We start from the raw sequence: 27,915 nt of genomic DNA, 5'->3' as shown, positions 1-27,915 counted from the left end.
TGCTCTCCCCCAGGGAAGGCAGGAAACACTCTTGCCTTGCAATCAGGGGAGTGTTTGGCCAAACCTGAGCAGAATCTTCATGCTGGAATTTCCCTCAGCATTCCTCATTGCAGTGCCAAAGCAAAACACTGGAATTAAAAACAATAAAAAGCACCACACTTAAAAAAAATTCACGTCTGACAAAATTTCTGGTGTAGCTTGTTTTATTTAGTGTGCTGCAAGAGAATTGATTTTTTTTTATCTGTTCTGATTCACTTATTCCAGTAATAATTAGAAAGAAATTAGAGTTATTCTTTCTGTTGGATCAATTATTCATGACACAGATAATTTAAAAATTAGTTTAGTGGAAGCAACTCACTTCATTTTTGCTACCAATGAAGAAGAAATTAGCCAAATTAGTTAAAATAGCTTTGAACTCCATATTGACTAAAGCGTTTGTGCCAGAATAAAAACTCATGACATGTAAGAATGGTATAAATGATTAATCATTTTAGTTCATGGATATCTATATTTTTATTTAATTACATCTATGCATAATATAAACTGTCTGAATCCTGGGAATCCAAGCCAGAGAAGAGTCTTCTTCTGTTTAACATCCACCATGTGTTGTTTTCTTGTAGGGTTAATTTGTAAAATGTAAACCACATACCATTTGTATGCAGTGTTTGGGGCTATTTATAGCAAGTCCTGACCATCTATAATTATCCGACATTTTTATCCATAATGCCTGCATGTGACTAAAGAGACGGTTATGGAACAGACAAAACAATGCTGGTTTTACAGTTGAACTTCAATTTATTTTATGTAAAACTTTTGGGAGTATTTTATGCTGCACGGAAAAGAGGAGAGGGATAGTCTCTACTCATATAGCTCTGTCAAGGAGACCAAACTTGCTCCCAAACAAGAATAAGCACAGGCCTCCATTTCCCCTCTGGGGACACTCTCTGTAGAGCAGAGGCTTCAGGTACAGGAGCCTCTGGAGCAGGTGTGAGCCCTTCTTGACTGTTCCACGGTCGCTCATGTTTTTTCTCTCTCTCTTTGCAGAACCCTGGAGGTTCTGGTGAGTTTGAAGGAAGGCCAGTCTTTCATGTCCAGCTCGTTAACCATCACCGCTTCGGAGTGTGTAAGTAAAAGACCACCACAATCCTGTGTAAAATTCCCAAATCCCTTTTCTCTTAGGGCTTGGCCATTGTGAGACCTCTCAGTGCGGGGAATCTCTGATTCCACTTCCCCGTGGAAAGCTGTGGCTTTCAAAATACTGGGAGGCTTCCCTGCCCTCAGAGACCTGCTCGCTGTAAATATAACCATGTCCCAAGGGGCAGGTGTGACACAGTCACCGGGGGTCCCATTCCAGCATGGCTTCCCTGAGGGAGGGAGGGGGAGCAGAGTAGGCAGAACCTTGGGACTTCAGCCTGGGTGTGGAGGGTGGTTACAGTCCTGCAGGAGGGTACTGATGCTCCGTAACTCTGGAGCCTGAGTAACGAGTGCAGGCTCTTAACTCTGTTAATTTGGGGAGACAGGCAGTCCAAGCACAGGCTGGAGCACCCCAGTTGCACCTGGGGGTAAGGCAGGGTGAACATCCTGCTGAGTCTGATCACAGGTTACGGAAAAGAGTTAAAACTGCTTCTGGGAGAAACCACACCCTTGTGCAGAGAGTGACTGTTTGAACTTAGTACCTTTATACAATCAATACATTAATACAATTTTCTAGTCTTGCATGTCTGCTCTCCATTACGTGGGCAGGACAGTTGGGATTTGTGCAGGGAGACACAAGCCCCCAGTGTTTAACACGTGCTGTGCATGGGCACCGTGTGCCTTTAAATGTGTCTCATCTGAAGTGTGACTTGAGAGCAGCTTTCCCATCAGGCGTGGAGCATGGAGAACAGTCCCTTCTGCTCGTCAGCCTGCATTTCTCCAACAGGATTGCTTTTGCCTGTAGATCACTAACCTAAAAGAGAAAAAATGGCATTTTTCTTCTATTCGTTTAAAACCTCAATACTGGTACAGCAGAAATCAGAGCCTCAGTGCAGCCTTGTGGTTTGAGGAGGTAAAGCCAGACTGAGCTGGGAGCTGAAGGAACACACACTCCCCAATTCACAGTTCATAGTTTACTGGGCAACATCCCAGCCTTACACCCAAGCACGGTGACTGAGGGCAGTCACCCAGGAGCCTGCTGCAGCCCAGCTGCAGACTGCCTTTACCTCAGCCCTTGCAGAGAAGGCAGCATGTGGTGAGTCTGTGCCTCTGTAAGAGCTGCTGGGAGTGCACGGAGAGGTAACAGCAAAGCCCTGATGCAGAGCAGATCAGAGTGAAGTGCTGGGCACGGCCTTCCCACTGTGCTGCACTGTGGTCACAGCCTGCGCTGGCAGGAAGCAGAGGGGTACAGATGTGCATGGGCAGGAAGAGCTGCCATGCTTCTCATCAGCCCTTTTTGTCTCTTTTTGGTTTCTGCTCTTGGCCTGTGCTGCAGCAAAGGCAGCTCCACACAGGAGTTGCTGTTTCCATAGTAGCAGATGGGCAGCTCCAGAAATGGGTCACTGCTAGAACTGCTCACTAATTCTGGGAGCTGAGCAGCTGATGGCTGGCTGGGAGATGAGTTACAAGTTGCAGCCTCCCAGCAAACACACATTGCTGCAGTGAAAACAAACAAAAATACACAGCATTAGGCACTGAGGCACCCATCATACCCGTGTGCCTCACTGCACCGACCTGGTCATGGGGATACGGCTCCGTTCCACCTCCAGTACAACCCTTCTCACCGGGACAGAACTACTCATGCTGTACTCCAGCCTCAGCATTTCTCTGGGTCACTCCTTTCCTTTTTTGCCACCTGAAGTCTGAATAACTTCTGTTTTCCTAAGGTCACTGTTGCGTTTCTGTCAGTATTTTTCTAAAACCCCAAGTATAGGAATAAAAGTGCCAGAGGAAGTGGGTTGGAGGTGTGGGGTGCGTGGGAGTTGGGCTGCTCAGTTCTCCATTACAACAAGTGTTGCTGGAAGCAGGAGCACTCCTGCAGTGTTCCAGGTTCAAACAGCACTGCTGCAGGGAGTTAGTGTGCCACACTCTGTACAGGTGTGTGGGCGATCAGCATAAAAGCCTTGGATGTGTACTGTTACTGGAGATGCCTTAAAATCTACCCCTCACTCCCAGTCCATACAGACCTGTGTCCTCATGGAGGAAAAGGCCACTTCTCATCCGCAGGTTGAGGAGACTTCCCCTGCCTGTGTCTAATGGCTCGTTCCTTAGCAGTCAATGCACTCTCCCTTTTCATCTAGCTTGGCCTGATTCTGATCTCAGGATTATCAGTTTTATAGCGGTTTCACGTGAGAATGCATCCCTGACTTGAGCAGAACTAATCCTGGGCTTTGGGGTGAGTGTGTGAGCCAGGCAGAGTTGTGCAGCCCGTGCTGACGCTGTCCCTGCTCTCTCTGCAGTCCAGTGGTGTGGCAGCGCTCATTGCCGTCCTCGTGCTGCTGCTGCTGGTGGCACTCGGCCTGCTCTGGTGGTTCTGGCCCCTGTGCTGCAAAGTGGTAAGTACAGACCGTGGGGAAAAGCCACTGCACTGGGAGTCAGGGGTGGGAAACACAGATCCCGCAGGAAACAGGGGAGCAACACGGGACGTGAGACAGCTGGGGCGGGGGGCTTGTGACAGGCAGGAAGGGGATGGGGAGACCAGCCCCAGCACTGGGGCTGCGCTCTGGACAGAGCCCCTGCCTGCCTGTGAGCTGCACGTGTGGGAACCAGCACCAGCATGGTGCTGTTCCTGGAGATGGGGTGACCATAATGGTGTGCAGATGTTACCCTGAAATCAAGGACCAATTTAAAAGTGCTGTCACTTAAATTGGTATTTGTAGTCCATTATGGGCTCACAAGTTGGAAATCCCTTATCGTCTTCATAATCCCTGCACACATCCATCTCTTTATCCCCAGCAGCAGCACTGCTCAGCACTGACTCCTGGCATTCCTTGGTGGGGGGGTTAAATGGGGAAAGTTTATTATTCATCCAGCTCAACGACAGCACAGAGGACTTGGGAAGTAGAGATTGCTTCCGGGCTGGTCTGTATTCCTGGTCTTGTCTGGGGCCTGTGGGATGTGGGGCAGAGAGGAACTGGCCTTCTCACCTGTCCATGTGCAGCTCCCATAATCCGGGGGGTCCGTGGGGCCCCAGGCTGTCCGAGGGCGGGAAGTCCTCAGCCTCCATCTGCACCCCCATGGTCTGGGGTTCCTGAGACGAGAACAATGACCTCTTCTGTAATAAAAAGCCTCTCTCGTGTCTCATTCTCCACGGCACAGGCCCAGCATCAGAAATACAGGGAGGTTTCTGTCAGTCACTTTGCTCCCACTTTATATCATGAGCCTTGCTGTGGAAAAGGGACATTGGAAATCAGTAAGAAGAAAGTTTCCTATTTTCATAATTTAAAATAACTGCCTAACCTCGATTCATAAACCAGCTTCACATTTACTGGTTTCAAAAGCCCAAATCTTACAATAAAAGACAAACCAATGCATAGTTCTATAGTATTACTTTCCAGCCATACAAAACCACAGCACTTCAAGTGTCCATGTCCTCTGTGGTTTCCTCCCACCTCTCATGGATACTGTTTGTTTCTTTAAAAGAAAAGGTAATTTTAGGCCTCTGCTACGATACTGAATTCCAAACCCACATGCTATTGCACTGAACCTACTGCCAAATACTGACCCTTTCTTTGGTCTTACTGGCTGCTCCTTGGGTTCTTGTGCTGTGCCTCTGTTCCTGCCCCTCTCTCCTGCCCCTGAGGCTCGGACATCACCTGGAACAGCCCCTTGTGGCTCTGTAGTCCTGGGCTTCAGGGCAGTGTCCTCATGGAGAGAAGCAGCATTAGGTCCAGGCATGACCTGTTCTTCCTTCCTTCCGGGTCTGCTTCCCTGGCAGTGCCTGGTTTCCTGGGACAAAGGAGCAGAGGAGTCAGAATCTGACAGAAGAAAGAGGTACAGGGTGTTTGTGGGCAGAACAAGAGTCCGGAGCCCGGCGGGTGCGTTACCCCTGCCCACGGGCCGAGCTCCATCCTGGCCAGGACTCGGTCTCGGCAGCATTCTGTGCTGTGAGGCCCATGGACACTCCCAGGGTGGGGCAGGGGGACTCCTCTTCCTTTTCCTTATTCCTCCCGCCCTTTACAGTATGTCAGTGTGACAGTTCTGTCACTCGTCCCTCGCTATGGAACATATGATCGCAGCAAGCTGGCTGCAGGCTCCGTGCTGACATCTCCTAATGCCCACATCACAGAGCAGTGGGGAAGTGTTAATGAGTGGATCAGAGGCACTGCTGCCTCAAGCACCAACTTCTTCTTCTTTATTTTGAAGAAATCGGCTCTTCTCCAAACTCAAACCTTCATTCCTTGCAACTCTCTAAATGAGATGGAGCCTTGCCTGGAGAGGCTGATGATAAAACAAAACGAGGAAGCAGCCCATCTCTCCATGGGGATGATAAGACAGCAGTTTTCTCAGAGGCTTCTGCATTTAAACAATCTGAATCCAGCTCAGGAAAAGTTAATTTACAATACTGTCATCTTCCTATGTGCAGTTCTGCATGCAGCTCCATGCAGAGCTGCACAGGTGCCTCAGATTTATATTCTTTATAAACAGCTTTCTACTGATCTCACTTGGAATATCATGCGACTGAAAATAATCCTTATGTGTGCACGTGTGATTTGAGTGTGTGAGTGTGTGAGCCTGTGGAAGCATAAGGATGCAGGCATTGACATTCCAGTGCTGTCAGCGGGGTGAGGAGCTGCTATTCAAAGCAGATTATTTTCTCACACCACTGTCACTTTTAAAACAAGTTTCATTTTCTGGAGCCATTAGAAATAACAGCTAATTAATGGATTTGTTGGCTTCAAATCAGGTTTCCGCTCAAACTTCAGGGAGCTCAGGAGCTGGCACAGGTTTAGGGTCCTCTGCTTAGGGAGTCAAGCAAAAGCTGCCACTGACTGTTGCCTCTGGAAGCCACAGAGAAGTCAACAAATCAGGTTTCCCTTGATTCTCTGGGCTGGAAATTGTGATTCCTACATTCCAATGGGCACAGGGCCCACGGGATCTCCATCCCACACCATGGAGAAGTTTGCTGGGCAAAAGCCACCTGTGATCAGACTGCAAGGTTTCAGAGTAACACAACTATAGAAAGCAGAGTGACAATGCCATTTCATGTGGATTTATATAAATCTGCTGCCTAGGAGGCCTTTCCTCTGTGCAGCTTGCAGGCTTGGCAGAGAAATAAATTACTGGAGATAATGGTTAGAGACAGTCAAAAGAGAAATAAGGACAGGAATTAAGTGAGATAAGGTGGCCCTTCATGGAGCAAAAGTCCTGGTTTACCATTTCCAGTCTCTGAATTGACTTGGAAAATCCTGTTCAGCATCCAGGTATCTCTCAGGAATGTTTCACTAATTAAACAATTGATTTCTGCTAAGTAATCTGGAAACTCCTGATGGGTGGGAAGAAAAAGTATGGAGAACTATTTAAAGGAAAATAATTTCTGGAAAGTTTTTGCAACATCATAGCAGCAAACAGAAGTGTGGTTAAAATCCATAGCTGACTTTCCAATCCGCCCAAAGCACTCTGAGCCTGCCTTATGAACAATTCCATATCTTAAACCTGGAGTGCTGTGGAAAACTGGTTCCAAGAGTGCCACGACTTAGTTCTCCTACTGGGCAGAATTCCTGTATGTAGTGCTAAAAGTCCATAGCTTGTTAAGGCAGTAACCAGTAACTGTCTTGGTGGCACTGCAAGTTAAAATGTAAATCAAGACAGAAAAGTCTTGATTATTGGTCAAGAAAAATGTGTTTCTTTCATGTATTATGCTGACCATCTCTGCAGTGATATTGTTTATACGCAGTGGTAAATTAAAGTGCTATAATTAATAGCACAGAGTGGATAAAACAAGGCATATTTCAATTAAGGTACTTAATCCTGTCTGTATTAGGAGATTTAGGTGTTTGGCAGCATGGACAGTTTTAGGTATGTTTGTATCATACAAAGGCATAGCAGAAACAGACTCCTTTATATTCATGGGATAGTTTTTAGTCATTTCTAGGCAATATTCAAGCCCAAAAAAATGACTTGATGTCACCAAAGTACTTATTTTTAGCTTAGACACCTGCTTTTCTCGTGGAGGAACAGCTGTGAGTTCAGTTTTCACCTGAATCACTGAAGGGGGTCCCTGCCTCCCTCTACCCTACCGAGGCTGTCAGTGCTGGGAACTCCTTGAGCTTTACAGTGTGGATGTGACAAGGGGAACAGGAAGAGGCTGTAGGGAGAGGTTTAAATAAAGAGGTGTAAGGGATGATCCTGGCAGCAGTGTCAGAAGTGTGGGAGCACGACTCCATTGCAGGCCCTGCAGAGTCAGGAGCTGCAGGCCTCAGTTGTGAGAGCCGCGGAAGTGTCTGGGACGTCCAGAGGTGAAGCCTGAGCTGCCAGAAGGCATTTCACACTTGTCACTGGGCCAGAGACTATCCAGCAGCATGGCAGCAGCAGCAGCAGCAGCTTGGCCCACGGCCACGCAGGCCCTCACACAGGCCTCGGATGCTCTTCCTCCGGGATCGCTAATGAACTCCATGGGGTCTCGGCACTGGCTGTTACTGAGAGTGGCTGGGGCTCATCCGGCCAGGAAGCGCAGTGGCAGACACGTCTGCCCAGAGTGTCTGCAGGCCAGGGATGGCATGTTCTGTCAGATGGATGGTGTTAATTTCCAGAAGGCCTTGGTGGTCAATGCCCTGGGGACCAGGCAGTGCTAGCTGCCAGTCTGGCAGCAGACATGGGGGGCATGGGTGGAAACAGTTCACTCTTACCATGTGCTCTTGCCTTTTGGCCGCTGCCAGTGCAGCTCCTTATGCTTCTCTATGTTTGGCTCTTTCAGGTCATCAAGGATCCCCCTCCACCTCCACCAGCCCCGAAAGAGGTACAGTCTGATGGTTCTAATTTCATCACACTGCTTACATGGAGCCACTCCTGTGCTTCCCCGCACTCTGCGCACCCAGCACCCTTGTCTGGGTGCTGCTGAGAATGTGGTGGCCAAAGTCCAGGTCTCTGCTCTGTCTCAGCTCAGTGTGGCCTGAATTAAGGCCCATAGCGACAGACACATTTAGAGCCTTTATCCCAAGATAGCTGGACATTGTTTTTCCCATTCTGCAGTGCGAGCAGAAAGACTGAATCATCCTTGTACGACATCTAAAGATTCATGTAGAACTTGAGCAGCATTTTCCCCCAGCTTTGGCATTCCAGACACTATGAACTTCACAAGGGAATTTCTCTCCCACCTGGGAGCAATAATGCACTGGAGGCTCTGCTGGTGTTTGTGCCCCTTTCACATCCAACAGCGGCAAACTTAGTCTCTGTGAACTCCAGTGAAACATACTGAAAAGACACTTTGTGTGTGTGTGTAGGTATCTTTTTGAAGTAAATATCATCTGAATGTACTGACAGGAAGAAGAACAGGAGCCCTTGCCTACCAAGAAGTGGCCTACAGTTGATGCTTCCTACTACGGTGGAAGAGGAGTTGGGGGAATTAAGAGGATGGAGGTTGGTATAATCTGGTGATCACCCTCAAACCCGAGCTCTCTGAGGCTGCAAGTGTGGAAACAAAGACTGAAAGTGTACTGAAAATACAAGGCCATGATGTGTGCCTGTCTTCCCACTGGCATAAGCCCTGGAAAATTCTTTACCATATCGAGCAATTTTGACCTTGCCTCTGAAAGAACGGCTTTCAGTAGTTCCATTTGACTGGGACTTTTAATAGCTGCCTCAAGACATGCTCTTTCCATCAAGCTAATGAGAAAGAGAGAGTGAGAGCCTTTTCTGCATGTTTTGGAAGGAATTACAGCGAAACATAAGTCCCCCAAGTGTGGGCCAGCCAAATGCGCTGACAATGGTGACGCTGAGGAGAGGCCTGATCTCAGAGGGACTCGCAGCGACAACAGTGCCTGTCTTTGAAGAGACATGATAGCATCATGTTAATTAAAACAGAATGAAGAATGTGCATCCTTATGGGCACATCCTTATGGCAGGTTTTATAGTCAAGTCAGCCTCTATGGAATGTGCAAAGCAGTTTTTAACTGCAGTCCAGGAAGCTGTCTCTCTCTGAAACACCCACCTAGGCCATCCTGAGGTGTCTTGATGAAACTTTAAAGGTATTGGCCAGAGAATCAGTTTTGCTCTAGATCTTTTTAAATGCAGCAGCAGAACATGCAGGTTTGAAGCTGTGTTGCTTATATGCATTTCCTTCAGCAGTTCAGAATTGCTAATTTAGAAGAGCTTCAGATTTCACAAAAAAACCATTTTGTGCAGTGTTTTTCAGAGGCAAACTAGCAAATGCTTTCCAACACAAAGAATTACAAGTCTGGATTTCTGAGGGGAGCCATGATAGGCTCCAGAAGTGGTTCCAGGGTTTAAGCCATTCCAGTCTGTAAATGGGATCTTGCACAATGGAACAGAAACCTGACAGAAACCTCCTCAACACAAGTAAAATCAGGACCACACAGAAATGCATGTTCAGTCCATGGCAAAAATACAAAGAGAACAGAACATTATGCTTAGGTTAGAAAAGCTTTTCATCTGTGGTAGGAATTTTGTGAAGGACTAAGGGCTAAAGATGTGAACCATCTGAAACTGGTGCCAGTGCAGTCACGGGAATTCGAAGGGCCCCTGTTCTGTGGGGCTGTGGCGCTGTCCCTCTCTGGCACCCCAGAGCACTGACAGCTTTGGTTGGCACTGCATGGTGAGTGACTCAGGGTTTGACTGGGGAGCTTTGCCTCTGCCCTGCAGAGTGTCACTGACAGGGGCTTGGGAAACGGGCTCAGTTCAGGCTGCTGGGAGAGCAGGACCTCACACCTCTCCCTGGCTCAGGAGAGAATGCAGGGCAGAGAAGAGAGAGAAAGCAAACACAGTCCAAAGGAGGTCATTCCTCACCTGGCAGTTAGAGGTGGTTTCTGTGCTATGGCCAGCAACAAAACTGCTAAACTAGTCATGACATTTCTTCCCTGTTTGCAGTCTGTGTGGCAACACAGTTGTCTGGTTTTCACTGCTTCTCTGTCCTCTGTTCTTCTGCTGTTCCTCCAGCAACTTGATTGCTCTAGCAGCTTCCCTGCATGGAGAAAAGGAGCAAATGATCCAGCACCCTTCTCCTTACTGCTCCTACATTTCCTTTCGGGGCAGTTACCCATCCACTCCTGCCTTCCCCACTAGCTTCACTCCTCTGTGGCAGTCCCACAGCTTAGGCAGTGCCGTTTGCTCTTCTTGCTCTGTCTTTTGGCATTGCTTTAAAGTTCTGTGATGGCATTGCCAGACCCCACTCATTACAGTCAATACATTTTATGTCAAAATCGGATTGTCAGACTTCACCAATCCTGGTTTCCTCTGGGTGAAGTGGCTTTAATCTGAAGGAGAAGGTAATTTTATCAGTGAGGGATCCACCTTCTATCTCTAAGTGGTTTAAAATACATTCTAACAACCACGTAACAACCACCATTGATCACAGTGAAAGACACAAGGTCTGGTATTTATTTTAGGATAAATCAGAACTGGAAATGAGATTTTTACATCCTTACTTAGAGAAGGCTTCCCAGATTCCTTTTCTCCTGTACAGCCGGTGTGAGGCATGGTGGAATTTTCTTTCAGTATTTTTCTTGACTTTTCACCACTGAGAGACTCATTTACAAATATATTTAACTAAGAATAATGAAGAGGTAATGTTTTCCTCAGTACCTCCCCTCCTGTTTATCCAGAACTTCTTCCAAACTTATCCCTCTGTTACTTGCAGCATTTCCCTGCCCCGTGCATGCAGTGCACTCACACCTGAACTCTGCCTTTCCTCAGGTGCGCTGGGGTGACAAAGGCTCCACGGAAGAAGGGGCCAGGTTGGAAAAAGCAAAGAATGCTGTGGTGAAACTCCCAGAAGAACCAGAAGAACCTTTTCACCCTAAACCACCTAAACCAAAGCCTACCTCACCAGCCATGCAGCAGAAGTGGTACACGCCAATCAAGGTAATCTTTTCAGTCCTTGGTATGATTTATTATAAAGGCTGGATTCTGTCTGTCTTGCCAGCCTTACGCAGGCTGAACTGTGCAGTATTTTCCAAGTGTTCCCATTCAAGCGTGATGTGCTATTCTCAAAGGGAACACCTACTCAGCATGAATGGCAGGAGCAGTTTTTAGCCCTAAATGCAGTACTTGATCATTACTGCCACATTCTGTTTGCCTTCCCCCAGAAAGGGACATATTGTACAGTGAGAGCATTAAAATCTATGAGGGCTTCCTTGGCATTTGGTTTATCTCAAAGTAGAGCTAATTAAGCCCAAAACTACACAATTTATAGCTGTTAACACTAAGTTTTAAACACGCACACTCATTGCAAAACAAGAAAAGCAAAAAATTACATAAAACAACGTAATGGAAGAAATCTGACGGAAAGTGAATCGTTTTTCCTGGCTCATAATAACAGTGCCCTGAGTCACCTGCAAACCCGTCACAAGCGCTTCTGACATACTGAGGGTGGGTCTGTAAATACCTTGCTTTAAGAAGTAAGAGCAGAGAACACACAGGTGTAGCAGGGAGCAGGGATACTTCTGTCTTCCCAACTCCCTGTCAGTCCTTTCTGACCCCCAGCAAGCCTGAAGCCATGTTGTCCAGACACACAGGCAAGCCCTGGAACCATCCATGTGGAGCAGGACATTCCTGACTCGCAGCAGAGCTGGTGTGTGTGTCCCGCCCAACAGGGCCTGAGTGTGTGCTGTAAAACAAGCACACACCCGTGGGATAAACTCTATAGGGACGTGTGGCAATCAATTCCAAGCCATGGCAGACAGAGCACAACTCCTAGATGGCTCCGAGCAGGGAGCAGGTGCGTTAGGTGAGTGCCCTTCCTGGCATTCCAGGTGGGCAGGAGCAGCACCACAGCGTGCTGTGGGTGAGGCAGCCCAGGCTGACACTGTGCTGACCTGGCTGTGTCCTGGCAGTCAGTGTCCCTGGGATCCCTGTGGCCAGTCCCGGTGCAGGTGAGGTGTGCTCCCCGCTGACAGACGCCCGTGCTGTCTCCGCAGGGCCGGCTTGACGCGCTGTGGGCGCTGCTGCGGCGGCAGTACGACAGAGTCTCGCTGATGCGGCCCCAGCAAGGAGACGAGGTTGGTGTGCGGCGCGGGGCGGGCAAGGGACGGCTGGGCTGGGCAGCTCTGGGCACGGCAAGAGAGAGACAAAAGTGTGGCACTGCAGGAAAGTAACACACTGGGCAATCAATGCAGTGAGAGGTGCATCACACCGGCCTAGAGACATGGCACCAATGCAGGTCTCCCAGAGGCAGAGGGAATGGTGGTGGGAGCTGGAAAACAGCAACACAGCCCACACCTCATGCAGGGTAATAACTCTGTGCAGACACCCAGATCTCTCTCAGAACCAGCTGGCTGTAAGAGCAGAGGCTGCCTATCAGCATGCTAAAACTGGATCAAATTTATGTGACACTGCTAACATCCATGCAAGTTGCTTCCTGGAGGTTTGCACTTCCATACCAAAGGCACCTTTCACAGAACAAAAGGTGAGGAAATGTGTTTCTCAGACCATCCTTTCTCCTGAGACACTCATGACCCCGGAAAAAGAAGCCTCCCCCAAAGGCTGCTCTGATGGGGATGCAGAGCTGCTGTTTGCACCTTTGATAGTGAAGTGAGGCCAGATTGGGTATTTCTGATGGCTAGTCCTTAGAAGAGTATCACTTTGAATGTCAGCAGTTATCTTGGGAACTGATTGATCATCAAGGCATTTCACATCTCCTGGGATCACTCAGCTTACTGGTTGTGGCACCTGGGAAGAGCCACAGGAACAAATGCTTCCCTTTAAATGGGATGGCAAGAGATCACAATCACATGTACCACAGAGCACAAGTGTGCAGGAACCTTGTTTATGCAACATACAACATAAAAGTGACATAAAAGAATGAGAGGGGTTAAGGGGGAGGAGTTACCTGTGGTAGAATGGGAGGTAATGAGAATTTTGATTATTTTCCTGGTATGAAGTTCAGTGCTGTTGTAAAGGAAGAGAAGGTGAGAATTAATTAAGACAACTGGTAGAAGAGGCAGAATGGCCAAGTGTTAGCGTTCTTACCTTGGCTAGTTATTCACTGTACACATGAAGGATACGTGTGACATGGAGCAGCATTAACAACAGCGAATCTACACACCAAATACCTGGCACAATACAGTTTAACAGGTAAACTCAATGTAAACAGGAACACAGCAGAAGTGGTGCCTGAAAAGGCTAAAAAAAGTGTCAGTCAGGCCCTGTTTTGGGGATTTCTGACCCTAAAGGCAGGGAATTACTGTAAGGACTGCCTTTCGAGAAGGCTTTGCTGAGCCATTTTGCAGTCAGACACCTGACTTCTCTGGGCCTGACAGGAGGAACACTGGCTAGCACCTCGGTTTGTGGAAAACAGAGAGATAGCTCTTAGAAAAAGGAGTGGGATTTGTACTAAACAAATGGTGGGTCGGGTGTGACCTGTGGCACTGCAAGAGTGCCATTTCTGTGTCTGCATGGTGTTGAGTATCTTGGGGAAAAAATGACATATTTTTCCTTGTTCCTAAGGTGCTGGGTGGGGATGCCGTGGTGCACCCCTGAGTTTGTGTCAGTGCATGTGTGTGCTCGGCGAGACACGCAACACTTACCTTGGAAACAGCAGTCGTGGAGTTGTTCTATTTAATCTTCCTTCTTTTATTGTTTAAGAACTCAGTACTTCCACTTGTAGAAGAATTCATTGCTGAATTTGAGTCCTTGATCAAGCAGTTGCAATTTAGGCATGAAGTATCAAAGCAGAGCAAGCTGTTCCTGCCTCCCTGTCCTGTCCCACTGGTGCCACGTGCCCGGCGGTGCCGAGGGTGGCTCGGAGCAGCACGGGCTGCTCCGGGAGGCTCTGATGGTGGCTGAAGTCGTCCGAGCCACGCTGTTTGAGGCAGGCACGGCACAGGTGCGAGCGGGCAGGTTGTGGGCACAGCTGTGGCGGGCCCGGTGCCGTGGGAGCGCGGGCGGCGGCAGCTGCAGGAGCGCGTGGGGCAGGTCGGGGCGGCGCGGGGCCCGGGGGCCCAAACACCAAAGGTAGCGCGGGGTGGACACAGCTGCGCTCCCCAGCTCGCCTCAGGCACAAACACAGATCCAATGCAGGCTGCCTGTGCTGGGGCTGAGGACACGCAGCCACTTCAGAGACAGCTGCACGCCGCGGCAGCTGCCGCCGAGCTCCCGGCGAGGCACAGGGACAGCAGGTACGGAGCGAGGTCCCCACAAACCGCCTCCATTAAGCCACCAATGCTTTTGAAGGGCTCCCATCAAACAGAGCGAGTCCGCAGCAGGAGATTTCGGCTGCAGAGCCATGTGTTGTTTTCTGCACTAACAAGGTAATTTATAAATGATGCATTACCCTGCGTCCATGCTCCTAGCTAGACTTTCTTCTTTTTTTTATTAAAGTGGCAAAGAAGACTAAGCCACAGCAGTTTGGGGTACTCTCATAAACCAGTTCAGTGTCTAGGGGTCTGTACTGAACCCCTCTTCCCAGGAGTCTAGGGCTGCCTGGGAACACAGCCTCACACAGAGTCACAGCATCAGCCCCAGGGTTCTGGTCTTTCCTCTAAATCCTTGTGTTTATTTTCCAACTCATAGTTTAGCACCAAAAGGTGATCAGGGTTCTGGATTCTCTGAGCTTGTCACAATACGATGGTGGCTGAGACTCTGATCCTGTGTGCATTTATGCACGCAAATGTCTTTTAAGTCCACAAATAGCCTGTGGCAGTTGTAGTGAAGATTTTGCCCTATCAGGGTGCAAATAGGTGCAACGGGTAAAAAGGGAAAAAGGATTATAGCTCATTCTAAAAGAATCAGAATAGAGCAGAAGTGCAGAATGCTTTCAGCTGGTACTTTCATGTACAAAACAGCCTATTAAAAAGGAAAACACTTGTACTTGTTTTTAGTTTTAAGCCTATTAGTATTTGCTTTAAAGGTTCTTTGCAATTAATGGGTACAGAGTTAACACAAACATCTGTTTAAACTGTTACTTTTTGAGCATCTCTGCATTACACAAAAGCATTATATTCTGCATGGTGACTGCCACCAGCACTACCTGCAGTGTGAGGGACACTGACAGGGCTGAGTCCTCTGAGGTGGGGCCATGTCACCGGTCCCTTTGTGGTTCTTCTGCACTTCCTCCTCTAGTTTCCTTTTTAATCACTGCAAAATGGTGAAATGCACAGAGAAATAACAAGTTATCTTAGTACGTTCATATCAGGTAATCTTGGAGAAAGATTACTGTAGCTGCTTACAGGTAGTGCACTTCCCAGACTGAAAATCTAAGTGCCCCAGCAGTAACTGATGTCACAGTGGAAGAATCAGTTCACTCTTCTTGTTCAGTGGTAGTTTGGTGGTGTGTATTCAGTGAAAAGGGGAAATTATTATGCTCAAGAAATTGTCGACTGAGGGTTTTAAAAAAGAAACTTCAGTAGCACTTAGCCAAGTCAATGTTTACACTGGATCTTCTAAATTGCTGCAATTGCAAGGAGATGCAAAACTTAAGTACGAGAAGGAAGCTGGAGCACCACTTTCCCTTAAATGTTTCCTGCTAAAATAATGCAACTGCCATTTGTTAAGTGGTTATTTGTTTGTATAGACTGGAGAGCTTAACTGGCACAAAAATGTCTCTTAAACTTCCAGAATAGACCTGTATTACTGTTAAAATTCTTCAGTTCACAGTTAGAGCAAGTGGAGGAAAGCACCTGTAAGAGTATTCTTTTCTGTCTGCACTGTTTAGCCAGAGTTCAGGATTGGTCCCCAGCACAAAGTGATGCATTCCTGCTGAGTGAAGCACTGTACTTAATACCAGAAAATATTTGTCCTGTGGCCTCCCTAAAGGAAAAAAGTCCTCTTTTTTGGAAGACACACCTGCCCCTTTAGTTAAAATAGTGACTGAAAGGCAAGAGATAACACAGTTATCAGTCATGAATTTACCGGAGTTCTGTCGTGCTGAAGGGCCAAAAGAAGCCTGGATCTGAACCATGTGGATAGCAGTGCTTCCTCCAGAGGGGTGCTCCTGGTCAGTGGAATCATGGCTTCACCCTGTGAGCTGGGCTGAGGCTGCCCTCAGGAGGGTCCGGCCTGGCGGCCCCATAGGTGCTCATCCCGCAGGAGTGGCTCTCATAGAAGATAGGTTTGCTGTCAGTCAGTGGAAGTGGGAGGGACCATCCTGCTGAAGAGAGGATGTTGTGCTGGTGTCAGAAAAAACAGGGATATTTTCCAAAACTACATAGGCAGCTGCTCTTGGCACTGCCTTTCTTGGTGCAGATGAGTCTGCTGCTCTCTTTAAAGGAGCCTTCGGGACCCATCCCTCTGTGAACACTGGTAGGAGTGAGAGGAGGAACAAACAAAGCTGCTGGTCAGTTCTGAGGCCATGGCAATGCAAGGTGGTGCCCATGGAGAAAGGAACAGCAGTGCTGGCTGGAGCACGGACGTGCCAAAGCTGTCACACACCTTCCTGCCACTGCATGGGCAGTGCAGCCCCCCAGGCTGAGCTAAAGGAAACATTTCTGTGGGCAGGGCAGGGACTGGTAATCACTGTGTGTTTCACTGCGCAGGATTCATAGGGAACAAACATTTTATTTCTTAATTCCTCATAACACCCTTTTTGTGGAGTGGGCTGCAGGAGAGACTGATACACCAGGTCTGTGCCCGTACCCTACCCAGATTATTCCTCCCCGTGAACTGCCAAGGCAGGGCAGCTGTCCGAGCGGCTGGCTGGGATTCGGGAATGGCTGCTGAGCTAATCTCCAGGCTTTGCAGATGAAGGAGGCAGCAGATAACAGGATTAAAGTTTCCCGACCCGGGGTTTTCACAGCCTGAGATGCGCGTGGAGGGGGAGGCAGAATGACTTCTGTCATTAATCTTAATTGATTGCCAAGAGGTTTTTAATCTGGGTTATTAATTAGGAAGGTCCTTAACACACTGTCGACATATCAACATGAGATGCTCTTTTGGGACTTTGGGGACATATGGCCTATCTATATTTACATTCACACAATTTACACATACATACATCGCGGTATGGGGAACCGCTCACACGGATACACTCACACGGAGAGCCGGGGAAGTGTTTGCATTCACACACTCCTCAGCAAAATGCGGTGGAAATGAAAAAACACCTTGTGCAGAGGTTACAGTCCCACGCAGTGAACACGCATACCTCTGCTTATGTTGATACGTATATTAATCCAGACCAATTCTATGTGCCATTTATCTAGATTAGCATTCAAATGGCAATCTTGGGTTTGCAGATTTAAGTGAGAGGTCCCAGCGCTTCCAGAGTGACCTGGGTTGTTTTGAAAGGTTCAAACTGTGGTTTGACGGCCATTTGGGGGAGATCAGTACAAACACTTGATAAAACAGGGACAGGTGATGATGGAAGTAAGTGACCAGAGCCAGAGAGGCTCTGGGATGGGAGACAGTGACAGAATGAGGGGAACAGAACTAGGCTGGTTTTCCTGAGACTTCACCAGGCTCCGCTCCTCTAACCAACAGCAAAAGCATGTGAAAACACCTTGGAAATACTATTTTTAGAAAGCAAGAGTTTCTGTATCACCTGACAGGTGTGGTGTCACCTGCCAGAGCTGTGGCAGCCCCGAGCTCACCCACTCACTCAGGGTGAGTTGGAGTTCAGAGGATGCTCAGATGTGCCCACCCAGACCCTCCCCGTCCCAAACGGGGACTCAAGAGCCTGCAAGAAGTTGCACATGTTAGTCCTTTTGTGCATGCACATTTTCTCATCAGCTTTAATACAACCTTAGCCAAAAGTTACAGCTCTTCAAAAGCTGGGAAGGACCACAGCACACATGCTGCTGGATGTGACAGCTACATAGCAAGGGCAGACAGTGGGGAGAGAAAGAAGAGCACTCAAAAATTATATTTATTGCTTCTGATCTTTTTACTGTAGTCCCATAATTCAAAGTTATTTTTGTTCTGAAATCAGTTTTTGCATGTCTAAGTCCGTTCTGAACTATGGATCCATAAAGCCTGAACAAAAAGCCCTGAACATTTTAGTTGTTGACATTTTAAACTGGCTGAGTCTGTTCCACCAGAACATTTCTTGACTGCTGAGCTTTCATGTGTTCTGTCACAGCCTCCTGTATTTTAAACGCAGGCTCCAAGGAAGTTAGTGCAATTAGCAGTGATTGAGTTCCTAGTGCTACTGTCACTGAGAGTCTGTGGGTGCACAGGGGTCTGTCCCTGCCCAGTCACTCCAAAATGAATTCTGTAACCGGTTGTGACTGGTGGGCAAACGCTACATGAGATCAGATCAGGTGGGCTCAGCTCCCTGCCAGGCTCCAGCCACAGCCGGACAGGTGAGTGGGACAGGAGGAGCAGTGTCCCTGACCTGCGGACTCGGATGGGGGACACGACCCTTGGGATGGGAACACAAGCCTCTGGATGGGTGACACAGCCCTCCTCGGACAGCGCTTCCCCACCATGGCACTGCAGGTGCTCTGAGGCTCAGGATTGCTCTTTCTTAGATCATGGTTATTTCTCATACACATTTCTGTCTGCACTTCTCTCCCATGGTCTTGTTCTGTTTTTATTGCTTAGTCCAGCAAGCTAAACCCTGCAACTTAAATCAGTTTGATCCAGTGAAAAAGGATTAGATTTTCTTGGAGCTCATTATCACATTTTTCCCCTGAAACAAGAAATTCTTTACTGGTGTGAAATATGAGTTTCCTTTCTGGATGCAAACTATGACTGTCTGAGCAGAGGTTCAGTGCAGGTGCAAAGCACACAGGAGCTCATAGCACGTTTTGTATCTTTCTGTGCCCAAGGAGATGGATGATATTTTATTTTACATTACAGTTGAACATAAAACCTGCTAAAATCTGGAATGGCTGTAAAATGATGGACAGGTACCTTTAGGAAGTGAGTATGATCCAGAAGAAAGTTGATTATTTAGGGCTGAACATTTTGAGCAGAGCCCAAGGGCCTGCTCTTGGGGATCTGCATCCCTTCCATTTTGGTGAGCAGAGTACAACAGCCTCACATTTTTCCTTGAAAGAAAGGAAAAGCCACACATTTTTCTTTTCTGCTCCTGGCAGCTGCTTTTTGGTGTACAGGCATTTAAAAGCTGCAAAACCTACCAAGCTGAAATGTGGTTTATCCTCCCTTTTTCCCCTCTAGATTCATGATATGCCTTCCCATCCAACTTTCCCATAAAGTTCTGGGCTGGTCTCTGCAGACCTGACCCTGGGGGGAGCAGGCCCAAGTGTATCTGCTCCACACTGCTCCCGGTCAGAGCCAAATCCATAACCAGCACAGAGCCATGGAGCTTGGAACAGCACTTTATACCAGGTGATGTTAAATTCCTGCCAAGTATAACCTGTTTTGGGGACCCCTGGTGGTCTAGTGGTTAGGATGCAGCACTCTCACCACTGTGGCCCGGGTTCAATTCCCAGTCAGGGAAACTCCCCCGGGCAGATGGAGCTCGTCAGCCCTGTAAGGCCATCCATCCAAGAGAAGGTCACTCTAAACAAACCTATGTCCTGAGGACCTCGCTGCCACTGTCCAAGCTTGCTCGGCCCCGGCAGAAGAACCTTACGATTAAAGGGTGGGCTCAGCTCAGCACACACTGTGTCTCACCTAAAAAATCCACTGCGCAGGCTCAAAGGGTAAAGACCTTTCCCAAATCTTCGTTCGCGAAGACTGGCCATACACACATAACCTGTTTTACCAAAGGAAAGCCCATTTTGCACTGCTGGACAAATATTACAGCTGTGGTGCACACTGCAAGGGGAATCCTGTGTTGGGATTTTTAAAGGTTGTGAGTGGTTTGGGTCACAAGTGTTAAGGTCTTCCTGAAACTGACTTTCAATATATTTCAATAGTCCAAAAGAAGGTAAACTGAAGGAACTCTTCCTCTTTCCATAAATTTGTATTTCTTATGCTGATTGTAATTAAAGCCCTTTCCTTCCAAGTGAGCCTCATGCCCAGATGGCACTCTGTGAATGCTTTGAGGCACGCTCAGGGTGTGTTTGATGTCAGTCCTTCCTGATTTATAAAGCCATAAATGCTCTGCTTAGGGAAAGAAAAGTAATATTAGGCTTCGGCTCAAAGACATTAGGAGAAAATCAGTGTCCTGTATCCCTCCAGCAGCAGGGAGGACATGCCTTCCCACTGGGCCACGGCCAAACATCCCTAAATGCAGCATGTCCTCTTGGCAGAGCAGTGGGGCTCTCCTGAGGGACGGGGGGACCGAGGCACATGGACAGAGACACTGTGAACCCCAAGTAATGAAACAAAGGAGAGAGATGCCCCTGGTGAGCCCTGAACACCAGCTGGGAACAGAGAGCCAGGGGTTCATATTCCATTTTTATGGCATGAAAACTGTAGAGTTAGACTCTAATATCAGAGACAAGGGCATTTGGTGCAAAAGAAATGCAACATAAAGCAGTTTTGCTCCCATGAGTACATTCTCATTTGTCCTGGAGCTTCAGGCGCAGAGATTTCACCTCCACACACAGACACAACTCAAGCTATGTCAGATCTTAACACCAGCCCAGAATGACCCACACGAACCCACCTGTATTTATATATGGTATGCACTTCTTAAGTTAAAAACTCATGGCATGGAGGGTGTTGTTCCTGAGATGGCTCTGAATAATAGTTTTATTAGTGACTGCTTCACCTACTGCCTTAGGGCTAAGCCACATGCCTCCAGGCCTCCTTGGAGAACAAGATGGTGGCACCATCCATGAGCCAGGAGAAACACTGAAATTACTGATAACCTGGTGTTTCCAGTGCATGCTCAGGTACAGTATTTTCTGTGCTTCTGTCAAATGCTGCTGCCACTGGAGGTGGCCTGAAAGGCCACTTTGGTGGTAATGGAACAGTTGGTAGGAGGAACCATGCTCTGGGTCACTGCCACTTCTGAACCAGGGCCTGTCCCCCACCTGTGGCTCTCAGCTTGAGTGCCCTCAGAGCCTGCAGTCAGGCACCTTCCCGAGCACCCTCATGCTGGGGAGCCTGTTCCTGCAGAACCCACGTGTGCAGGGGCGGAAGGAACAGGAGATGACACCACACACGTGTGAGGGTGACCTGACCTGCTCACACTTGCGGTGCAGTGACACTGGCTGGTGAGGGAGGAAGGGCTGGGCTTCCTTAGGCGCCAGGGCTCAGGTCTGTCAGTACCTGTGTAAGTTCAGCCATATGCACCCGCAGTTCCTGAGGCTGATATTTTCAGACGAGCTACGCAGGTCTATTTTAAGGGTTCTTCCTGCTGAAAGTCTGTGATGAGCATTAGAGCTTTAAAGCACTGCTCTGGGAAGCTATTATCTGTAGGTATTAATTATTGAACGCTATACCTTCTGGAAAAGTTGTTTCATCACTGGAAAGTGACCTTGCTAGAAGAGGCAGAGGGAAAGAGAGACGTATGGTGCCTCCTGAGAGCAAGTGGAGTGATGCGTGGCAAGAAGAGACACTAAAGATTTATTGTCTGTGGCAAAAGAAACACAGATCTCCGCTTGTGCAGTAAGTGTTTTTGACATCATATGCCGTAAAGAGTGATTGGATGCTGTAGTTAAAAAGTGTTTCACTGAAGGGAAATAATAGACATTTTCACAGTGCTGTGTCTATTAAGCGTCCGACTGCGTGGCCACGCAGCTGAGCTGGCCCTGAGAACTCCAGTGTCAGAATTCAGCCAGTTCTGAGCTAAAAGGAGCTGGATAATCCTGAGAGAGGACACCGAGAATTTATCTGTCTTGAAAGAGGATCCCTTTTGACCTTGGTGATGGCTGGTGCAGGTTCTTACTGCCTCACATCACACCACCAGAGAAGTCTAACATCAGCACTGTTAGGAAGCCTGGCACGGCAATTCCATTTATTAACCTGGGCCCGGCCTTTCCCCTGGAATTTCTCCTTTTTCCCAGCTGTTAGTGAAGCACTGCACTTGTCTCCCTGTGACACTGCTGGTTGGAGTTCTTGCATTGCTCAGGCAGCTTCAGTGGTTTAAAAACTCCAATCTAAAAAGGAGTTGGGTTTAAAACAAAAGCTAGGGAAAAGCCAGCACCCAGGCTCACTTCTCACTCTGTGGACACCTCTGCCAGGCTGGAGAGCGAGGCGTTGTGGCCAGAGAGCTCCTCGATAAATCATCATTAGGTACACGTGCAAATACAGCAGCCAGGCCCAGGCGCACAATTAGGCACCTAATTATGTTGAAAATGCAATTGCACACTTAGCTACAATGGCCACACGGCCTTGGGAGCTGCCTGGGGCCTGTCCCGGCCCAGCAAGGCGCCGGAATGGCACCTCTGGGAAGTGCCCTGTGAGGGGGGAAGGTGTTCAAGGTGTTCAGGAGTCTGCCACGGTCTGCCCGGGCACAGCCTGTGCTTGGGCTGCTTCTCCTGCCCAGGGGAGTGACAGTGATGGAGGGGAGAGCACAGAGCATGGGTGTGGGACCCTCATCCAGCTCGGAATGAGAGGAGACAGGCCGCAGCACAGATGTGTTACTTCCTTCCCTTTCCGCTGTGGCTTCTGTCTGCAAGGCAAAGAGGGGAACACCCAGCCAAAGTGGGATCTGTGATTCAGCTGACAGTGTGACTGTGTGACTGTAACTGCAGCAAGGCCGACTCCAAAGGAAAATGCAGTTTAAAATAACATTGTCACTGTTACAGAGACAGCATTTTCTGTATGAAAATGTCTGATCTGGGAGTGTTGTCAATGCCATGATCCAGGTGGGGCTGGACTCTCTGGCCACTGCTTGGTGTGACATGATTCCCACAGGCAGGGACCACATGTGAGTAATAGTGTGTGACCTGTGGGCTGAGGCTGGGGAGTGGGGACACAGCTTTAGCCTTTCCCATTTATCCTGCACAGGTGAGGGGCCATCACTGGCTTTGTTTCTGTTTACCTCTGCCAAGAGTTTTCAACCTGCACTTTAAAACCTGAGCTGAGGACAGCCAAGTGAAGAGCCCAATTCCCAGTCAGGAAAACTGAATTACATTTGTCCTGTGCCTGTTCAGCATCCTACAACCCATTTCCATTGTTCTCAGCCTTGTCAGGACTTATTCAAACCATCACACCTCTCAGTAAGTGCTTGGGCCGTCCCGCACAGGCACAGCGTTAGCACAGCTCTTTACTGCCACGTCTCCAGGTGTGGGCAGCATGGCAGAGCCACTCTCTGCCTCACCTAAGGCACAGTTTTAGAAGCTGGGAAGGCTGAACACAGTCTGTCTGCCTGTTGCCAAGAGCGACAAGTCGGCAAGCGCTGGTATGTAACCTTGCTGGGGACAGGGAGCACCTGGGAGGGGCTCTGGGGCCAAAGGCACACAGCCCACGTAAGGGACAGCAGGACCACTGGAACTGCCAAGTGACGCGCTCGCTGAATGACTGAATCAGTTCAGAGAGGAAAAAGCTGGATAGTTAAGGCTGACTGTGTGTCCATTTCTGTGCAGACACAAACCCACGCTTGCTTTTAGGGAGAGGACAAGGGCCCTGAACATGCAGAGTGCTCGGAGATGGGTCCCAGCAGGTCCCTGTCCCCATCCCTGTCCCTGTCAGCCACAGGGTCACTCCAGGGTAGAGTCAGAGACACGGGACATCCTGCCAGCACCGGGGGATGTGCTTAAAGCATTCAAGAGCTGAACAGCTATTGCATTTAAACTGCCAATGTCTTGTGCCAGCAGTCCTGTGCACTGCCCATTGCCTGCCTTTCATGGGATCCTCCCAAGTTCAAACCTGCCCTTTAGTTCCCTGACCCAAGTACTTTAACTTTGCCCTTTGGTGGGGACCAGATGTTGAGCCAGATGGGGAAGTGTGAGAATCATTTTGCCTGTGTTTAGGAATATATATATATATACATAGATACACACATATACGCACCACACACATATTTGTATTCCCCTCCCTTATTATCCTTGAAATATAGTATTGTGAAAATCAGAACCTTTTTCTCCTACTGCATTTTGTTTAATGCTCAGGTAATACAGTTGTTTTTAATGACAGCAGTACAGTAGTTAGTCTTGTTCAATTTATTAAGCACCCTGAATAAGCAAGAAGTAGCCCTTAACCTAAAGCAGTCCTTCTTTTTAATGCTATGGTGATTCCTCTGAAGGAAGTTGAAGGAATTCCTCACTTGGAATTGAAAACTTATGCTAGAAGTCTGAATAATACTTGTTGCAGAGAACTTACTAGCCAAGGAGTGAAGGTACATTCTCCCCCCCTTCCTCCTTTTTTCTAAACACTGTAATATCATAGAACTACTAAAATTACTGCAGTTTTTTAGTTTAAAAATGCATGCAATTAATTTGTACAAGCTGAGGTGCTACTTAAAGGAACTTTGTCTACTTCAGGGGATCTTCTTAATTAGGTTTATTCTGTGAACACAATAAACCCAGGATTTCTGCATGGATTTAGGAGGAGAGGTTGCCTGGGCCTCATTTCCATCCATTTTCACCCTGCCATGGTCAGGCCATCAGCTGAGAGGAGTCTGCATTTCATTCTTGTGCTCACCATCAGTACTAAATGCTAAGAAAAGACATTATTTTGCTTAGGAAAATCCAATGTTTCACATTTTTCCCAATTTCTTGCCTACATTTCCAAAGAACGGGTCCATGTCCCAAAATCCCACCAAAAAATCCAACAGTTCTTCTGGTTCTCATGGGCACCAGTCAGAAACTGTATTTGGAAAAGCCAGTTTGGCTGCACTTTGATCCAGACTGTGTAGGTGCAAACACAGGGTTCCCTGGGTTAGAGATGCACCTGCACCTTTAAGCTCTTGCATTCCTCTCTCCTCCTCAGGATTCCCCATCATTTGTTACCATCCCTATGACAGAGGAGGAGCCCAGGTACTGTATTTTCTGATTGTCACTACCAAGTCTGCAGTGATTTATTCCTATAGGCTCTAACTGAATTAAAATCTTAATTAAGCTTATGCCACTTTTTTCTTCGTTTTAATTAGGTACAGCCAAATCACTTGTCTGGGGGAAGGAGAAAGATAAAGAGCAGAAACCCTTTATTCTGCTCTGTACTTGTAGTAGCGAAGCTGTGGTGAGAATGTCCTCCCAAAGAGATACCACAGGGGAGGACAGGTGACACAGGGAGGACAGTGCTGTGGCACAGGAACCTCAGCTGTTCACAGAAATACTTTCCTTGTTTCCTGGTGTCATTCCACAACGGGCTTCTACAGTCCTTACTTCAGTTGAAGACACCAGGAGATGACAACATTGCAGAAGTGAGTTTTTGATGCAGTCAGGTTGGAAAACCTTTAAGACCACTGAGCCAGCTGGCACTGCCAGGGCCACCCATGTTCCCAAGTGCCACATCCACAGACCTTTGAACACTCCATGGAGAAGCACTGCTGCTCCATCCTGCTCATGTTCCACCCACAGCAAACCTTACAGAGATCACAGGCTTTGCCCCGAACAAATTGGAGGGTTGTACTAAGCTCTCCTAAAATACCGTGTGCTGCCATCAGCAAAGTGTAAATCCCTCCTTTTAGCAGTGGAGGGATTTTTGTTTGCTCTTCTTTCCATGTTACCCATTCCTTTTGCCTCAGCCAGCCTGTCCACAGGCCACAGCTCTGCAGAAGTGCAAGCTGGCTCTTTGTGGGGAGACCCTGGCTGAGCTCATGGCTCCTCTGCAGGGTGGAAGCTTGCCTTTCACCCGCTGTTCCATGGCACCCGTGGCAGGGGAGTGGCCATCCCTGCCAGTTTCCCTGGTCAGCAGGGGAATGCACTTCCACTGGGAAAGCTGCTATGGCAGGGCTGGCGGGCTGAGGCTTTCCAAGGGCTTCAGGGGTTGGGAAGCGTTTCAGGGGGACCTGGGGACTCTTTGTGCTTCTGTGAATCTCCCGCTCAACGTTTACATGTTGACATTTTCTACTTAAGGGGCCTTTTGGCATCTCTGGCATTAATTTATAATGCTGTGGTAGTGGGGCTGGAGCATTGCAGGAGCAGCCTTTACTTTAGAAAGACTTTGCTCAGACTGGAGTCAGTGCAGAGGCTGATCACATTCCAGCTGCTCCTGCTGGGTTTTGGTTTCTTGGATTTTTAATTTTTTTTCTGATTGTTTGGCTAGATTCTGCAAGTATATCTCCTCACTGTATTTCCCAGTATCTTTACATATCACACATTCTAATGGAGTGTTACATGATACTGGCAGGATTCTGTGCACCTCCCTGTGTGAACTGAGCCCCAGGAAAAAAGGGCTTGAATTTGTGTACTTGTTTGCCAGATGTACTTCACAGACTCTGAAACTTCCCTTGGTTCGTGCAAAGGTGTTTTACACAAGCAAAGTGGGGCTTAAAAGGGCCATTTATGTCAGCAAGGCTTTGCACAGGCAAAGGACAGACCAGCTGGATTAAATTCTATTACAGCTGGTACAAGGCCCCTTACAACATGCCCTGGGTCATTTAAAAATTTTAGAAATCATTTAGCTTCAATCAGCCCTTCACTAACTGCAGTTAAATGCATGTAGCCATTTGAGGACAGTTCACAAAGCTATTTTTACTCATTTAACTACACCTGTTTGAAAATATAATTTGAAATATGCAACTAATCACAATAATTGCACCTATGATTCATTCTTGCCAGAGAATTTTTGTTTAGAAGTTTCTAATTCACCAGTGCAGGCTTTAGTTCTGTTATGGTTTCAACTCCAAGGAGCTGACATCTCCATCAGTGAGAGGATTTAGGAAAGGCACTGTTCTACCCCCGTTAAAATTAAATTCAGGTTCAGTCCGTGTGGCTGCAGCTTTGGAAGATAATTGTGCACACCTCATTGCTTTTTACTCCTCAATGTTGCTGTGGTCATTTACCAGGTAATTCCGGAGACAAGGTCTGAATTACCCGTGATTTCATAAAGTTTAAAACATCCACACCTAGCGCGAGGATGCCGGGGCATCGCCTCCCCCGTCCCAGACAGGGAATCCAGCAGTCATGGAAAAGCCCCAAACCCCGGGGAAGCAGGTCCCCGGGCAGTGCATGGCTCAGTTCTGTGTACAACAAACATGGCGTCGCCATGGCAACCACCCCGAAATTCGGTTTTATATAGCAGTGACAAACCCTGCCGCCTTTCCCAAAGTCACCATTTAGCACGGCATTCTCACACCTCACCTCCATGTAACCATTCCGTGCCATTTCCGTGCTCTCACACAGGGATCTGTGGGGGGGCTGTTCCTTTCCTCTGACCAGTCAAACTAATCTGTACCTCCTGCCTCAAGCTTGGAACACACTAGGTGGGATAATTCTGATCTCTTTCAAATCCCTTAGATCTCTTGTCCCCTCCTCCTGCTCACGTTGCCAAGTGTCTCCTCAGGCAGGAGGCAGGAGCCAGCCTGGAGTGAGGCTCCCAGTGGCAGTGTGTGGGGTCTGCTGTGCCCACACACCTGGCCAGCTGGGCCAGGGCTCTCTAGCAGAGCTCAGCTCACCAGGTGAGGGGGTAAAGCTCCTTTGGGGAAGGACAGCTCTGGCCCAGTGCAGGCAGGGATTCTGGGAGCAGCCCTGGCCCTGCTCCAGGCTCTGGGAATGCCCTTGAGCATACTGCTCCTGGTAGCACTGTCCCCCAGCCCAGGCAGATATGAAATAGTGGGAAGCATGTTCCTTCACGTTTCAGCATTGCAGGATGGATCCCTGTCCTGCCATGGCAGGCCCCTGCTGGGCAATGCACCCCTGGCAGTGCTGTGCCTGAGTGTGTGCCCACCCCAGCCAAGCCTTCCATGCCTCCACAGTGAGGAGCAAACCCCACGTAACCCCAGCTAGGAGGGGAGGGACCTAAACATGCCACATGCTGCTCCTTTTCCACTTGCATCAGTGCAGCTTTTCAGGAGGGGCCACTTCAAGTATTACCCAAGTATTCAAGACCAATTCCTAAATTAAGTGCACGGGCTTCCTTAATTCC

General features: G+C 48.3%; 1 protein-coding gene and 1 long non-coding RNA gene across 9 annotated transcripts in view; one reads left to right on the top strand and one right to left on the bottom strand.

Annotated features, from left to right (window-relative positions):
- ANTXR2 (ANTXR cell adhesion molecule 2) overlaps nt 1-27,915 on the top strand; it is an 81,839-nt gene that overhangs the window by 41,090 nt on the left and 12,834 nt on the right. For 2 of the 6 annotated variants that reach the window (XM_027668542.1, XM_027668547.1), the window contains exons 11-17: nt 1,045-1,123; nt 3,435-3,530; nt 7,892-7,933; nt 8,458-8,553; nt 10,846-11,013; nt 12,069-12,149; nt 24,977-26,982. In XM_027668542.1, the coding sequence (XP_027524343.1) occupies nt 1,045-1,123; nt 3,435-3,530; nt 7,892-7,933; nt 8,458-8,553; nt 10,846-11,013; nt 12,069-12,149; nt 24,977-25,069 (655 nt within the window). In that variant the 3' untranslated portion in view covers nt 25,070-26,982. Of the gene's footprint in view, nt 1-1,044; nt 1,124-3,434; nt 3,531-7,891; nt 7,934-8,457; nt 8,554-10,845; nt 11,014-12,068; nt 12,150-13,596; nt 14,259-24,976; nt 27,254-27,915 lie in introns of those variants that run through there. The other 4 variants (XM_027668544.1, XM_027668543.1, XM_027668545.1 and 1 more) reach the window with 3 other exon arrangements.
- Nucleotides 186-12,078, bottom strand: LOC113959480. Of its 3 annotated transcripts, XR_003531811.1 has the most exons (6): nt 11,967-12,078; nt 11,537-11,758; nt 9,940-10,114; nt 4,700-4,923; nt 4,122-4,361; nt 186-1,948 (listed from the first exon to the last, which is right to left on the bottom strand). It is a non-coding gene; the product is annotated as an uncharacterized LOC113959480 (long non-coding RNA). The 3 variants fall into 3 exon arrangements; XR_003531812.1 differs by lacking the exon at nt 11,537-11,758; XR_003531810.1 differs by lacking the exon at nt 11,967-12,078 and having other exon boundaries at nt 11,537-11,856.

Source organism: Corapipo altera, unplaced genomic scaffold (assembly GCF_003945725.1).
Source record: "Corapipo altera isolate COAL_440 unplaced genomic scaffold, ASM394572v1 274, whole genome shotgun sequence".
In the NCBI taxonomy this organism is placed as follows: domain Eukaryota; kingdom Metazoa; phylum Chordata; class Aves; order Passeriformes; family Pipridae; genus Corapipo; species Corapipo altera.
Note: the sequence above shows the minus strand (reverse complement) of the source record. Positions and strands in the feature narration are given on the sequence as shown.